The following is a 17,080-nucleotide window of genomic DNA, read 5'->3' on the forward strand; positions in this document are numbered from 1 at the left end:
GAGGGGCGTTGGGGCTGGAGGAGGTTACAGAGATAGGGAGGGTTATAGGGCAGGAGGAGGTTACAGAGATAGGGAGGGGTTTAGGGCAGGAGGAGGTTAGAGAGAGAGGAAATGTTATAGGGCAGGAGGAGGTTACAGAGAGAGGGAAGGTTATAGGGCAGGAGGAGGTTACAGAGATAGGAAAGGTTATAGGGCAGGAGGAGGTTACAGAGATAGGGAGGGTGTAGGGGCAAGAGGAGATTAGAAATAGGGAGGGGATTGTAGGGGCTGGAGGAGGGGACAGAGATAGGGAGGAGTGTAGGGGCAAGAGGAGATTAGAGATAGGGAGGGGGTGTAGGGGCTGGAGGAGGGGACAGAGATAGGGAGGGGTGTAGGGGGCAGGAGGAGGTTATAGAGATAGGGAGGGTTATAGGGCAGGAGGAGGTTACAGAGATAGGGAGGGGTGTAGGGGGCTGGAGGAGGTTACAGAGATAGGGAGGATTGTAGGGGCTGGAGGAGGGGACAGAGATAGGGAGGGTCATTGGGGCAGGAGGAGGGGACAGAGAGAGGGAGGGGATGAGTTGTTTCACTGGCCCAGGTTCAGTATTGAACAGACCATGAGACGGGTTTAGGGCAGGCTGGAGCACGAGGCACAACAGAAATGAAACGAAATATTTAAACTTTAAGCGATCCATTATTTTTTGTGTCCAATTCTGGGCACCGCACTTTAGGAAGGATGTGAAGGCCTTAGAGAGGATGCAGAAAAGATTTACAAGAATGGTTCCAGGGATGAGGGACTTCAGTGAGGTGGATAGACTGGAGAAGCTGTGGTTGTTCTTAGAACAGAGAAGATTGAGAGGAGATTTGATAGAGGTGTTCAAAATCATGAGGGGTCTGGACAGAGTAGATAGAGAGAAACTGTTCCCATTGGCGGAAGGGTCGAGAACCAGAGGACACTGATTTAAGGTGATTGGCAAAAGAACCAAAGGCGACCTGAGGAAAAACTTTTTTACTCAGCAAGTGGCTAGGATCTGGAATGCACTGCCTGAAAGGGTGGTGGAGGCAGACTCAATCGTGGCTTTCAAAAGGGAGTTGGATAAGTACCTGAAGGAAAAAAAATTGCAGGACTACGGAGAAAGGGCGGGGGGAGTGGGACTAGCTGAAGTGCTCTTGCAGAGAGCTGGCACGGGCTCGACGGGCCGAATGGCCTCCTTCTGTGCTGTACCCATTCTATGATTCTACATCGTGCTCCAGTCTGAAGGCTCTTTATAACCCAAGCCCACTACTTTCTCATTTACCTCATCTCTTTAAAAAAAAAATCATTCATGGGATGTGGGCATCGCTGGCAAGGCCAGCATTTATTGCCCATCCCTAATTGCCCTCGAGAAGGTGGTGTTGAGCTGCCTTGAACCGCTGCAGTCCGTGTGGTGAAGGTACTCCCACAGTGCTGTTAGTGAGGGATTTTTGACCCAGCAGCGATGAAGGAATGGTGATATATTTACAAGGTGTGTGACTTGGAGGGGAACTTGGAGGTGATGGTGTTCCCATGCACCTGCTGCCTTTGTCCTTCTAGGTGTTAGAGGTTGCGGGTTTGGGAGGTGCTGTTGAAGAAGCCTTGGCTTCTGCGGTGAGTGTCTCACCTCCTGACTCCCCAAAGCCTTTCCACCATCTACAAGGCACAAGTAAGGAGTGTGATGGAATACTCTCCACTTGCCTGGATGAGTGCAGCTCCAACAACACTCAAGAAGCTTCACACCATCCAGGACAAAGCAGCCCACTTGATTGGCACCCCATCCACCACCTTAAACATTCACTCCCTCCACCACCAGCGTACCGCGGCTGCAGTGTGTACCATCTACAAGATGCACTGCAGCAACTCGCCAAGGCTTCTTTGGCGGCACCTCCCAAACCCGCGACCTCTTCCACCTAGAAGGACAAGGGCAGCAAGCGTATGGGAACACCACCACCTCCAAGTTCCCCTCCAAGTCACACACCATCCTGACTTGGAAGTATATCGCCGTTCCTTCATCGTCGCTGGGTCAAAATCCTGGAACTCCCTCCCTAACAGCACTGTGGGAGCACCTTCACCACACGGACTGCAGCGGTTCAAGAAGGCAGCTCACCGCCACCTTCTCAAGGGCAATTAGGGATGGGTAATAAATGCCAGCCTGGCCAGCGACGCCCACATCTCGTGAACGAAGTAAAAATACAAACATGAATGAAATTCGCCTTGTATTACTGAGACTGTAATCACAATGTAACATTTTTCCAAAAATACAAGCGGACAAATGAGTGAAAAACATTTTGGAGAAACACCACCAGTGCCAGAGCTTAGGATTACAGTCAGCCTTCCCAGTATCCTACAGCTTGCACGGTTTAACTTATTCAAAATGCCGCAGTCGATGTTCTCACCCGTATAAGTCTCACACTTCCAGCAACCCCCCCACCCCCTGCTCACCCCAGCGCTCGAAATGTCACTGGCTCCTTGTACTTCAATAAATTGACAGCAAAATTTTCATCCTCGCTTTGCAATCCCTCCAGAGCCTCCCCCTTCCTTAGCAATCTCCTCCTGCCTTGGAGAGCCACAATATTAAACAATATAGAAGAGGCCCTCTTTGCTGAGCTTCCTTCTTGTCCCCACACTCACTCCTCTCCATCAGTGGCTGATCGTTCAAGCACCACACTCCTGCACGCTTGGGTGGAACTGATAGGGTGGGTAGAGAGAAACTATTTCTGCTGGTTGGGGAGTCTAGGACTCGGGGGCAAAGTCTAAAAATTAGTGCCAGGCCTTTCAGGAGTGAAATTAGGAAACACTTCTACACACAAAGGGTGGTAGAAGTTTGGAACTCTCTTCCGCAAACAGCAATTGGTGCTAGATTAATTGTTAATTTTAAATCAGAGATTGATAGATTTTTGTTAAGCAAAGATATTAAAGGATATGGGCCAAAGGCGGGTATATGGAGTTAGGTCGCAGATCAGCCATGATCTCATTGAATGGCGGAGCAGGCTCGAGGGGCTGAATGACCGCCTCCTGTTCCCATGTTCCTGCGTTCTGGAACTCGGTGCCCAATTCTCTGCCTCGCCACCTCTCTAGTACGAACCCACCTTTCGATTCGGGGTCTATGACTGGCGTGCTGGCTTCTCGCTGATCTCCAGAGTCCACAGAGATGCTCCTTTCCCGTTTCACTTTCCCCTTCAGCGCTCCCAGGTTCGACACCGAGTTCTGGCTGGATTTCAGCCCCGAGTTTCCCGGGGAGATCTGACTGGACTTCCCGCCGTGACTGCCCGTTCCCGCGGTCTTTGACCCCAGGCCGCAGGGCGTTCCCTGGCTCGCATTCGGGGGCGGGGCGCTGCTGTTGACCGGCTTGCCGTGATTGGTCAGCTTACTGTCCGGGTGCATTTGATTGGTCGCGGGTTTCGGCGAAGGGACTGGCGGGATCCGGATTTCCGTCTCGTGTTTTATTTTCAAACTGTTTTCAGAAAACCTGCAAAAATTAAAATCAACACAAACAAAGTGAGATTTTGTAATTACACACCACACAAATCCCAACCCCGCCTGTTGCTGCCATTAGTAATCGCACCCCAGGACAATGCTCCCAGTGAGCTGCATTTCGTTCTGCACGGCCTGGTTCTTTCAATGTGCGGTCCCTTTAAATTTCTGCTCCCGCCCGCCCAGTGTTTCCAATGGAGAAGCCGGCGAGGGGCCTGCGCGGGACCCTGCCGATTACTGTGAGGCTGCGCCGCTCACAGCTTGGAGGGAACTTTGCTGCAGGGTAGCCACGCGCTCAGTGAGAAGGCACAGCCGTGCACCATAGAGTCAGAACGGCACAGGAGGAGGCCATTCGGCCCATCGAGTCCGTGCCGGCTCGCTGTAGAGCAATCCAGTCATACCCATTCCCCTGCTCTATCCCCGTAGCCCTGCAAGTTTATTTCCCTCAAGTGCCTATCCAGTTTCCCCTTGAAATCATTGAGTGTCTCCGCTTCTACCACCCTCGTCGGCAGCGAGTTCCAGCTCCTCACCACTCGCTGCGTAAAAAGGTTCTTCCTCACGTCCCCCCCGTATCTCTTGCCCAAAACCTTAAATCTGTGTCCCCTAGTCCTTGTACCATCAGCTAATGGGAACAGCCTTTCTCTGTCTACCTTATCCAAACCTGCCATTATCTTGTACACCTCTGTCAAATCTCCCTTCAACCTCCTTTGCTCAAATGAAAACAAATCCAGCTTCTCCAACCTAACCTTGTAGCGAAAATCCCCCATCCCCGGAACCATTCTGGTAAATCTCCTCTGCACCCTCTCAAGGACCTTCACATCCTTCCTAAAGTGTGGTGACCAGGACTGGATGCAATACTCCAGTTGTGGCCTAACCAGAGCTTTATAAAGGTTCAGCACAACTTCCCTGCTTTTGTACTCAATACCTCGATTTATGAAGCCCAAGATCCCATATGCTTTGCTAACCACTCTCTCAATATGTCCTGCCACCTTCAGGGACCTATGCACATGAAACCCCAGGTCCCTCTGTCCCTGCACACTCTTTAGAACTGTGCCATTTTTTTTTCTCACAAGGCAGCTGTCAATCATTCTGCCATTGCCATTTACACTTCATCTAGAGTCATCTTTTGTTTCTTAACTTGTCCCATTACCATCTCCTTTTGCCTTGCACCATCATCGCTTTTGTCTTTTAATCTCTCCTGCCTTCCATCCTATCACAGACCTTCCCCTTTGTACTTTCCTCCCCTCCTCTCTCTCCCTGTCCCTACACTTGCTTAAAAACCTCAAATCAAATCAAATCAAATCAACTTTTATTGTCATTGTTAGTGCACAAGTGCAGTACAACGAAATGTAGGCTTGCGGCTCCCGAGAGTGTACAATTTGGATTAGGACACTTAAACATTTCAACATACATTTGTACATATATATTAGCATAAATATGACCATAATAAAGTGCATCGGCAGATGTGCAGGCTTTAGTGTTTATTTGTGGAGTTCAGTAGGATGACAGCCTTGGGAAAGAAGCTGTTCCTAAATCTGGTCGTACGGGTGCGAATGCATCTGTAGCGTCTTCCAGATGGTAGGAGGGCGAACAGACTGTGGCTGGGGTGGGTAGGGTCTTTGATGATGGACCGTGCCCTCCGTAGGCAGCGTTTCTGATATATATGTTCTATGGTCCTGTTACATCTCCAACTTTTTCCAGTTCTGACGAAGGGTCATCCACCTGAAACATTAACTCTGTTTCTCTCTCCGCAGATGCTGTGACCTGCTGAGTATTTCCAGCATTTTCTGTATTTATTTCAGATTTCCAGCATCTGCAGTATTTTGCTTTTCCATTAAGTGTATATTGCCTCTCCCTGTTCCCTCTGCCAAAATGCATCACCTCACACTTCTCTGTATTAAATTCCATCTGCCACTTGTCTGCCCATTCTGCTAGCCTTTCTATGCCCTGTTGCAGTCGATTGGTATCATCCTCATTGTTTGCCACCCCCCCAAGTTTGGTATCATCGGCAAATTTTGAAATTTTACCCTGTATCCCAATAGCCAGGTCATTTATATACATCAGAAAAAGCAGTGGCCCCAGCACTGACCCTTGGGGAACACCACTGTCTACCATCCTCCAGTCTGAAAAACAGCCATTTACCACAACTCGCTGTTTTCTGTCCTTAAGCCAATTCCTTATCCAAGCCGACACTGACCCACCTATTCCATGAGCCTCAATTTTGTTAACCAGCCTTCTATGTGGTACTTTGTCAAACGCTTTCTTAAAATCCATGTAGACAACATCCATTGCATTCCCTTCATCAATCCTCTCTGTTACTTCATCAAAAAATTCAATTAGATTAGTCAAACACGATCTGCCTTTTACAAATCCGTGTTGGCTCTCCTTAATTAACTTAAATCACACCAAGTACCTGCTAATTTTATCCCTGATTATCGTTTCTAAAACCTTACCCACCACTGATGTTAAACTGACCGGCCTGTAGTTACTAGGATTGACCTTACACCCGTTCTTGAACAATGGTGTCACATTTGCCACTTTCCAATCCTCAGGCACCTCCCCTGCATCTAGGGAAGATTGGAAAATTATGGCAAGCCCTTCCGCTATCTCCTCCCCCAATTCCCTTAGCAACCTGGGATGCAAGCCATCTGGACCAGGCGACTTGTCCACTCCAAGCATACCCAGCCTTTCTAGTACATCCTGTCCATCAATTTTCACCTCATCCATTACCTCTACCATCTCCGCTTCCACCGATATTTTGTCAGCATCCTCTTCCTTAGTAAACACCGATACAAAGTACTCTGAGTATTCTAGCCTTGCCCTGCGCCTCTAAGCATATATCACCTTCTTTGTCCCTAATAGGCCCCACCCTGCCTCTTCGGTAGAAGATTTTTGGGTTCCCTTTTATGTTAACTGCCATTCTACTCTCATATTCTTTCTTTGCCAATCTTATTTTCCTCTTCACTTCCCCTCTCAACTTATTGTATGTGGCCTGGTTCTTGAATAATTCACCTGACATGTATCATACACCCTCTTTTTTTGTTTTATCATATTCTCTATCTCCCTCGTCATCCAAGGAGCCCTGGCTTTGGTTCCCCTACCCTTCCCTCTTGTTGGAATGTACCTAGCCTGTACTTGGAACATCTCCTTAAAGAATCACCCATTGTTCCGTTACAGTTTTTCCTGTCAATCTTTGGTTCCATTTTACCCTGGCTAGATCCCCTCTCATCCCATTGAAGTTAGCCCTCTTCCAATTTAGATTGTTCCTTGCTCCTCTCCATTGCTAATCTAAACCTTATGATACGATGATCACTTGTACCAAAGTGTTCTCCCACAGACACTTGGCCCACCTCATTCCCCAGCACCAGATCCAGCAAGGTCTCCTTCCGAGTTGGGCTGAGAACACACTGGTCAAGGAAGTTCTCCTGAACACATCTCAGAAATTCCTCCCCCTCCTTTCCCTTTACTCCAATTACCCAAATATCGATTGGAATAATGTTAAAGTCCCCCAATATCATCACTCTATAGTTCTTGCACATCTCTGTGATTTCCCTGCAGATTTGCTCCTCTATCGCTCTCGCACTATTTGGAGGCCTATAGAATACCCCCAATAGCGTGATCAGACCCTTCTTGCTTCCCAACTCTAACCAAATGGATTCTGTCCCCTCAAGAACATCCTCCCTTTCCAACACTACAATGTCTTCCTTAATCAGTACTGCCACCCAACTCCCTTTTTTCCTTCCCGATCTTTTCTGAACACCTTGTATTTGTGAATATTAAGTGCCCAGTCCTCACCGTTTTTAAGCCACATTTCCGTTATTGCCACACGGCTAACTGTGCTTGTAGCTCACCAACCGTATTCATCACACTTTGTGCATTTACACACATGCATTCCAAACCTGTCTTTGTGTTCCTCGTAGTCCTTCCCAGTCTGCTCCTATCTAATGTGGTACTACTTCCTTCTCTAGTACTATCCAACACTCTCCCTCCTTTATGCACCTGATTCCTCTTTTCTACTTCTATATGTTGGGTGCCCACCCCGCATCATTAACAAATCACGGCTTGCAAACAACAAATTACAAAATACCAGAAGGCGAGGAGCGAGTTCACAGGCTAGGGTCAGCCGGTTGTAAACATGGGTCAGAGGAACAGGAGGCCATTCAGCCCCTCGAGCCTGTTCCACCATTCAATGAGATCATGGCTGATCTGTATCCTAACTCAGCCACATGCCTTGGCTCCATATCCCTTAATATCCTTGTCTAGCAAAAATCTATCGAACTCTGATTTAAAGTTATTAATTCAGCTGACATCTACTGCTTTTTGTGGGTGAGAGTTCCACACTTCTACCAGCCTTTGTGTGAAGAAGTGTTTCCTAACCTCTATCCTGAATGGCCTGGCTCTGATTTTAGGGCTATGTCCCCTTGTTCTGGACTCCCCCACCAGCGGAAAATGTTTGTGTCTATCTGCCCCATCAGTTCCTTTCAGAATCCTAAAATAACCTCAAACAAATCACCCGTAACCTTCTATATTCCAGAGAATACAAGCCTAGTAATCGCTCGTTGGGGTGGGAGGGGGTGGGCGCCAGGGACAGCACTTCCTGCGGTGGGGGGGGGGGGGGGGGGGTGTTCTAGGGTGAACGGGCCACCCACTTACCAAGAATAGGGGGTGCGGGAGCACATACACAGAGCAGAGGTAAACGCGGGGTTCCGAGTCTCTCTCCGTCACCTCTAGCATGCTGGCTAACGGGCTCCATGGGGCACGACGGGGAGTCGGAGGAGGCAGCTGCCCCTCACCCAAGGTAACTGACCCTAGACAGGAGTATCATTAGCGCAGGCTGTTTATATTTAACAGCAGGTAAAGCACAGCTGAATAGTCATCGAGAGAAGAGAGAGTGTGACGCAGAGCGAGCAGAACTACAGGTAGCAACAGGGAAAAGCCAACAGACTCTTAACAGAGCTGGTGTCAGTCCGCTGGAGTCCAATGGGACAACAGTGCTGATTCCGGGGGGGGCGGGGGGGGAGAAAGCAGCTGGGGTATGAGAGAACTGTCCACTCGAGAATCACATGGAATCTTCGCTAGAACTGCGACGAGCGTGGATTAGAGCGCACGATCCCGGGAGGTCGCTCTCTGGCGATCCTACAATTAGCGGAGTGCGACACAGAACTAGCCTAATTTCAAACAGCCACACGTCCCACAGCATCAAGCTAACCAACACCACATGGCAGAACTCAGATACCGTTAAGCTGGCCAGATAAACACTGAGCGGCGATCGTCACGACCGCACGTCGGGGATAGTGCTCACCTGGCTGACACGCTCACCTGGCTGACACGCACACCTGGCCAGGGGACTATCACAGATTGTCAGTCCTCACACACAGCTCACACCTGGCTGGCGCGCAGACACAGGCTTCAGTCCTCACATGTGCTCTCACCAGTTTCACCAGCGACGACGCTTGGCTTCAGGGAGACTGGATTTACACAGATTATTAGGTGTGACTATCCAACTTTCCACACATCCGGTGAACTGGGACAGTCACCAGTTTGAGGACGGAATCTGAACACAATCCTTCAACCTCCAAGATCACACCAAACAAAATATATTCAATAAACATCAGTGACCTGCAATTGGCAGAGTCAGGCTCTAAGAACTGGCTTAATAACTTCTTCACTCCATTTTTCAAATATCATAAACAGAGATCACTCCCACAGCCTCGTCCCTTTTGTTACAGAAATCAGGACACTCTGTACTCACCCACAAGCCTCAGCCCTGCGCCCGGCACTACACCAGCAGCCAGCACAAGACTTGAAATGTCTCTAATCCCTCTGACATGTGCTTGCCGTCACACATTAGGTGGGCGATAGGACTCTGGCCGCTCACACACTCAGCCTTCTGCTTCTTCCCCTCTTTGCATTCAGCGAGCAGGGCTGCAATCCTCGCACCTACACAGCTTCCTCCCTCAACTTAGCTCACTTCAAACGAAAGCATGACTCATGCCTGAAACCACAGCCTGTCGCTACACGATTTATATGTGTGGAATTCAGTCACTCAGACCCTTGCTCTTAATCTCAGGCATAAACAAAGGACCTCGTTCGCTCTCTCTCTTTAACACTCCGACTTTCGAACGTGCTGCATTCTCGACTACTTACCTGTGACACGCACCCTGCCGAACAGAAATCTGTTCTTTGAACACAGTCTAAACTTGGCATAACTGATGACTGCCCGCACCCCCCCACCACCACCCAAAATAAAAACAAAACAAAACAGAAATTTATTTTAGAACTGATCTGTGTCGCTGGCTGATTCGGAATCCACTGCTCGTAAACCCCTTGCCAAATAGTTCAGTAAACTGAAAAGATACAAAACTGGGCCTGTAGGAGACCAGGCAAAGAGGGACTCCACCCAGCCAGTGACACTGGCACACATCAAAGGAGGCCGCCAGCAGATCACCCACCGCTCCTTTAAACACAATCAGCAGGCTTTTATTTAGACTCTGATCACTAATGGGTGCGAGCGAGGGGCCCGCCCCACCGCGAGGCCGGCGAGGGGCCCGCCCCCCCGAGAGGCCGGCGAGGGGCCCGCCCCCCCCCCCGAGAGGCCGCCCCCCCCGAGAGGCCGGCGAGGGGCCCGCCCCCCCGAGAGGCCGGCGAGGGGCCCGCCCCCCCCGAGAGGCCGCCCCCCCCGAGAGGCCGGCGAGGGGCCCGCCCCACCGCGAGGCCGGCGAGGGGCCCGCCCCCCCCGAGAGGCCGGCGAGGGGCCCGCCCCCCCGAGAGGCCGCCCCCCCCCCCGAGAGGCCGGCGAGGGGCCCGCCCCCCCGAGAGGCCGGCGAGGGGCCCGCCCCCCCGAGAGGCCGGCGAGGGGCCCGCTGCAGCTGAGGCACTTTGTTTAGGATAACTGACAAGAGTGTCAGCCGCAGCTCAGTGGGCTGCACCCTCGACTTTAAGTCAGAAGGTTGTGGGTTGAAGTCCCACTCCATAGACTTGAGCACAAAAATCTAGGCTGACACTCTAGTGCTGAGGGAGTGCTGCACTGTCGGAGGTGCAGTTTTTCAGATGAGATGTTAAACCGAGGCCCCGTCTGCTCTCTCAGGTGGTTGTAAAAGATCCCATGGCATTTTTTTATTTTATTTATTTATTTATTATTATTTTTTTTTGAAGAGCAGGAGCGTTCTCCCCGGTGTCCTCGGCCAATATTTATCCCTCAACCAACATCACTAAAACAGATTATCTGGTCATTATCACATTGCTGTTTGTGGGAACTTGCTGGGTGCAAATTGGCTGCCGCGTTTCCTACATTACAACAGTGACTACACTTCAAAAAGTACTTCATTGGCTGTAAAGCGCTCTGGGGCGTCCTGAGGTTGTGAAAGGCGCTATAGAAATGCAAGTTCTTTCTTTTTTAGAATAAAATTAACTGCCACAGAAAATGAATGGGAGGGAAGTTAATAAAGAATCCGATTGGTGCGCCAGCGAGAGGGCTCCCTGCCGAAGCTGCTGTGAATCTAGAGCGCGCACTGGCGGTACCTCCCCGAGTAGCGGGGGAGCGGCAGGGCTGAGAAAAGGCCCGGGACGTGGACCTTCTTGACTCGGGAGGCGAAGAAACAATTTTGTGATGACGGGACTGGGGATTTTCCCGAAGGGGGGAACTGATTCGGGGAAATTGCTCCCCGAGGCCGATCCCAGGGGAACGTGGAAAACACGAGGAAGTTCAGAGTAAGGGAGGAAGGGGGGGTATGGGGGAAGGGGCGAGGGGTATGGGGGAAGGGGCGAGGGGGTATGGCGTAGTGTGATCTGTGGTTAGTACAGCCACTGCTGTGTAATGGCCGAGTCTCCCCAGGCTGACTGCCCGCAGAATGAAGCACCCACCAGGCAAGGGGCATTCCTCTCTCAGGTTCACTCATTACGCTCAGCACCCACCTCCACCACACCTGGGGTGCCCAGAATACACACTGGGTGTCACAGGCGTGAGCAACAATAGTGAGCATCAGGCGACAGGAGAATTCCCCCACCCACTTGCTCACTCACAGGCAGGGGCTGAGTCAGGGGTCAGCTTGAATTACAGTAACCTCCAGACTGCAGGGAAATGCCCCTTTCGTTTATCCCCACCCCCCCACACACACACACTCTTGCCAGTAACTCTCTTCAAGCCTCCCCCTGTACACACAGCGGCAATGAGCTAGAGAACAGACAGGGCTCACACTCAGCCAGCACCAACACGGGAGGTTGAGGGGAACCTTTTCACACAAAGGGTAATGGAAGGGAGGGTCGCAGGTCGTTGCTGTGACAATGTAAATGCGGTCAAGGGGCAATTGCGGAGAAGGATTGAGGGAAATGGGGAAAAGGTGGGCCAGATCTATCAAAAACCAATAGGTAAGTAGGAACAAATGTTTTTTTCCGTTCCTAAACACTCAGTGATTGCAACGTGCACACAGCGATACATAGCACAGAACAATACTGACAGAGCTTCTGAGATTTTGTATAGTGTCAGAGTCGGTGCTGGGGCAGCTCGAGATTTAGCGACAGTCCCCGGGTTAGTGAGGAGGGGGGTATAAAAACAAGAATCAAAGGGTTCCTATCCGTAACCCCGTCCCATAAGCCCCGCTGAACCTGTACCCCAGTGAGAGTCAGTGTCTGTGGAACCAGTACCCCAGTGAGAGTCAGAGTCTGTGGAACTGTACGCCAGTGAGAGTCAGTGTCTGTGGAACTGTACCCCAGTGAGAGTCAGAGTCTGTGGAACTGTACCCCAGTGAGAGTCAGTGTCTGTGGAACTGTACCCCAGTGAGAGTCAGAGTCTGTGGAACTGTACCCCAGTGAGAGTCAGTGTCTGTGGAACTGTACGCCAGTGAGAGTCAGTGTCTGTGGAACTGTACCCCAGTGAGAGTCAGTGTCTGTGGAACTGTACCCCAGTGAGAGTCAGTGTCTGTGGAACTGTACCCCAGTGAGAGTCAGTGCCTGTGGAACTGTACCCCAGTGAGAGTCAGTGCCTGTGGAACTGTACCCCAGTGAGAGTCAGTGTCTGTAGAACTGTACCCCAGTGAGAGTCAGTGCCTGTGGAACTGTACCCCAGTGAGAGTCAGTGTCTGTAGAACTGTACCCCAGTGAGAGTCAGTGCCTGTGGAACTGTACCCCAGTGAGAGTCAGTGTCTGTGGAACTGTACCCCAGTGAGAGCCAGTGCCTGTGGAACTGTACCCCAGTGAGAGTCAATGTCTGTGGAACTGTACCCCAGTGAGAGTCAATGTCTGTGGAACTGTACCCCAGTGAGAGTCAGTGTCTGTGGAACTGTACGCCAGTGAGAGTCAGTGTCTGTGGAACTGTACGCCAGTGAGAGTCAGTGTCTGTGGAACTGTACCCCAGTGAGAGTCAGTGTCTGTGGAACTGTACGCCAGTGAGAGTCAGTGTCTGTGGAACTGTACGCCAGTGAGAGTCAGTGTCTGTGGAACTGTACGCCAGTGAGAGTCAGTGTCTGTGGAACTGTACGCCAGTGAGAGTCAGTGTCTGTGGAACTGTACCCCAGTGAGAGTCAGTGCCTGTGGAACTGTACCCCAGTGAGAGTCAGTGCCTGTGGAACTGTACCCCAGTGAGAGTCAGTGTCTGTGGAACTGTACCCCAGTGAGAGTCAGTGTCTGTGGAACTGTACCCCAGTGAGAGCCAGTGCCTGTGGAACTGTACCCCAGTGAGAGTCAATGTCTGTGGAACTGTACCCCAGTGAGAGTCAATGTCTGTGGAACTGTACCCCAGTGAGAGTCAGTGTCTGTGGAACTGTACCCCAGTGAGAGTCAGTGTCTGTGGAACTGTACCCCAGTGAGAGTCAGTGTCTATGGAACTGTACCCCAGTGAGGGTCAGTGCCTGTGGAACTCTACCCCAGTGATAGTCAGTGCCTGTGGAACTGTACCCCAGTGAGATTCAGTGCCTGTGGAACTGTACCCCAGTGAGAGTCAGTGTCTGGGGAACTGTACCCCAGTGAGAGTCAGTGCCTGTGGAACTGTACCCCAGTGAGAGTCAGTGTCTGTGGAACTGTACCCCAGTGAGAGTCACTGTCTGTGGAACTGTACCCCAGTGAGAGTCAGTGTCTGTGGAACTGTACCCCAGTGAGAGTCAGTGTCTGTGGAACTGTACCCCAGTGAGAGTCAGTGTCTGTGGAACTGTACCCCAGTGAGAGTCAGTGTCCGTGGAACTGTAGAACTGTACCCCAGTGAGAGTCAGTGTCTGTGGAACTGTACCCCAGTGAGAGTCAGTGTCTGTGGAACTGTACCCCAGTGAGAGTCAGTGCCTGTGGAACTGTACCCCAGTGAGAGTCAGTGTCTGTGGAACTGTACCCCAGTGAGAGTCAGTGTCTGTGGAACTGTACCCCAGTGAGAGTCAGTGTCTGTGGAACTGTACCCCAGTGAGAGTCAGTGTCTGTGGAACTGTACCCCAGTGAGAGTCAGTGTCTGTGGAACTGTACCCCAGTGAGAGTCACTGTCTGTGGAACTGTACCCCATGAGAGTCAGTGTCTGTGCAACTGTACCCCAGTGAGAGTCAGTGTCTGTGGAACTGTACCCCAGTGAGAGTCAGTGTCTGTGGAACTGTACCCCAGTGAGAGTCAGTGCCTCTGGAACTGTACCCCAGTGAGAGTCAGTGCCTCTGGAACTGTACCCCAGTGAGAGTCAGTGTCTGTGGAACTGTACCCCAGTGAGAGTCAGTGTCTGTGGAACTGTACCCCAGTGAGAGTCAGTGTCTGTGGAACTGTACCCCAGTGAGAGTCAGTGTCTGTGGAACTGTACCCCAGTGAGAGTCAGTGTCTGTGGAACAGTGCCCCAGTGAGAGTCAGTGTCTGTGGAACTGTACCCCAGTGAGAGTCAGTGTCTGTGGAACTGTACCCCACGAGAGTCAGTGTCTGTGGAAGTGTACCCCAGTGAGAGTCAGTGTCTGTGGAATTGTACCCCAGTGAGAGTCAGCGTCTGTGGAACTGTACCCCAGTGAGAGTCAGCGTCTGTGGAACTGTACCCCAGTGAGAGTCAGTGTCTGTGGAACTGTACCCCAGTGAGAGTCCGTGTCTGTGGAACTGTACCCCAGTGAGAGTCAGTGCCCGTGGAACTGTACCCCAGTGAGAGTCAGTGCCCGTGGAACTGTACCCCAGTGAGAGTCAGTGCCTGTGGAACTGTACCCCAGTGAGAGTCAGTGTCTGTGAAACTGTACCCGTGAGAGTCAGTGCCCGTGGAACTGTACCCCAGTGAGAGTCAGTGAGTGTGGAACTGTACCCCAGTGAGAGTCAGTGCCTGTGGAACTGTACCCCAGTGAGAGTCAGTGCCTGTGGAACTGTACCCCAGTGAGAGCGCCTTTGGGAGTGGATGAGAGAAATTGGAAAGTAGAAATGAACGATAGGAAAGAGTGCATTTGACAGAGTGGAAGCGAAGCTGGGTGGTGAACAATGGCAAGGCTGTGAAGTGTGGAGCAGAGGCAGTATGGGGCGGGGCGGAGTGTGCTCCTGCATGCCTGCACACAAATACTGGCAAGAGGCGCTGAAACACTTCAGGATCAAAGAGCTCCCGGCCACACTCAATGGAAACCCCGGCACACAGAGTGATTCCAGAATGGCCTCGTTCAGCTCACACTGCACCTCCCACCGGACCCCACCCACCACACCGAGTGTGTTATCCTTCAGATGTCATCAGCAGTTACTGTCGCCGGTACAGAGAGACACACGAAGCACGGCTCGGGAACCCCGCCAGTCCGTCGTGACGCTCGGACACTCCCCTCCCCTGTTGGGAAGACTGTCTAGCGGAGAGGCGTGGAAGGATTACAAGGTAATCAGCCAGTTGAAGGTTCCTGTGAGAGAGAACTCAGAGCTGGAGTCCGTCAGTGGCGATCAAAGAGGCCGGGGATCTTTTCTCTAGGAAAGAGAAGATGGAGGGGTGACCCGATAGAGGTCTTTAAAATTACAAAAGGGTTTGATAGGGTCGACGTAGAGAAGATCTTCCCACTTGTGGGGGAGACCAGAACTCGGGGTCATAAATATAAGATAGTCACTAATAAATCCAATCGGGAATTCAGGAGAAACTTCTTCACTGGGAGAGTGGTGAGAATGTGGAACTCACTACCACAGGGAGTGGTTGAGGCGAATAGTATAGATACATTTAAGGGGAAGCTCGATAAACACACGAGGGAGAAAGGAATCGAAGGATATGCCGATAGGGTGAGATGAGGAGGGGTGGGAGGAGGCTGGTGTGGAGCAGAAACACTGGCACGGACCAGATGGGCCGAATGGCCTGTTTCTGTGCTGTAAATTCGATGTAACTCCCGTCCAACAGATTCAGATAACACAAGAATAAAAATAAACATGGAGCAGATTAAGTCACATGAATAAAAAGAAAGGATGGGAGCGGGTGGGTGGTCTTCAGGTGGTGAGAGGACACAGTTATGCTGATGTGAAGGTGGCCATGGCACCCCAAAGATCAGAGTCTGGGCACACTGTCCGTCCCTGAACCCTCATCTCTCGCTCAGCCTGCCTCCTTCCACTAAGCTAAATCTGTCAGGGTGTCCAGGTAAGCCCAGCTGATCCAAGTATCCAAGACCTTGTATTGACCGGGCCCGAGAGGGACACAACCTAGTCTAACAAACGGCTCACTTCACAACAGAATGGCGCTGGATGTGAAGTCCCTCGTATCCTCGGCGTGTAAATCATGTCACTCCCCCACCGACCCCCCCCTCAAAGCTTGCGGACATTCTCGAGGGCAGCTCAGCACTGGCTGCTTGGAGGTAGCGCTCAACACCTGGCCAACACAGGCGTTCCGTCGCTAGGGCACGGACACCTTTATAGTCAGAGAGCTGAATCAGGACTGAAATGGAGGGAGGTGGAGGAGGCCGGGAGAAAGACAGATGTGCATTTCTATAGCGCCATTGACGATGTCACAAAGTGCTTTACTGCTCACTGTTATAATGCAGGAAACACAGCAGCAAATTTGCACACAGCAAGCTCCCACAAACAGCAATGAGATACATGACCAGATAATCCGCTTCAGAGACTGTGATCCCCCTCCTTAAATCTGCTCCTCCATTTAAAAATACAGGTACACTATCCCTTATCCGAAAGCCTTGGGACCAGCTGAGTTTCGGTTTTCGGATTTCAGAAGGTATTATTATAAGACTGGGAAATTTGTATTTAATATAAATTTTAAAAGTTCAGGCTACCTCTTGCAACTGTTCCGTGTCTCATTCCCCTTCCTGCTTCTCTGGCAAGCCGGATATCGGCTGACTCCTACTAAGCTGGCCCGCAAATCAGGTCGGGTGGGGGGGGAGGGGGGGGAGAAAAGAATATCGGACGGGCCGCGGTTCAGGTCGGGGTCGGGGGGGTCCGGGGTCAGGGGGAGTCCGAGGTCGGGGGGGCGGTGGTGGTCAGGGGGGAGAAAAGAATATTGGACGGGCCGCGGTTCGGGTCGGGAGAAAATATCGGACAGGCCGCGGGTCGGGTCGGGGGGAGAAAAGAATATCGGACGGGCTGCTGCAGCTATCGGACCGGCCGCTGTATTGTTGGGTTCACTCTCCCGGTACCTCCTTCACACTGCCCGGCTCAGCCTGCAATCTCCTACCCAGGAGGGAACTCTGTGACCCTCTGCCCTGTTCAGCGTAAGTC

General features: G+C 51.4%; 1 protein-coding gene across 1 annotated transcript in view; it reads right to left on the reverse strand.

The window, feature by feature from the left end:
• Positions 1-17,080, reverse strand: part of bcl9l (bcl9 like) — a 175,752-nt gene that overhangs the window by 17,238 nt on the left and 141,434 nt on the right. The window contains exon 4 of the mRNA XM_085968219.1: positions 2,921-3,464. Within this exon, the coding sequence (XP_085824345.1) occupies positions 2,921-3,464 (544 nt within the window). The remainder of the gene's footprint in view (positions 1-2,920; positions 3,465-17,080) is intronic.

This window comes from Somniosus microcephalus, chromosome 26, assembly GCF_052327205.1.
Source record: "Somniosus microcephalus isolate GS21.2 chromosome 26, FLI_Smic_1.0, whole genome shotgun sequence".
NCBI classification, from domain to species: domain Eukaryota; kingdom Metazoa; phylum Chordata; class Chondrichthyes; order Squaliformes; family Somniosidae; genus Somniosus; species Somniosus microcephalus.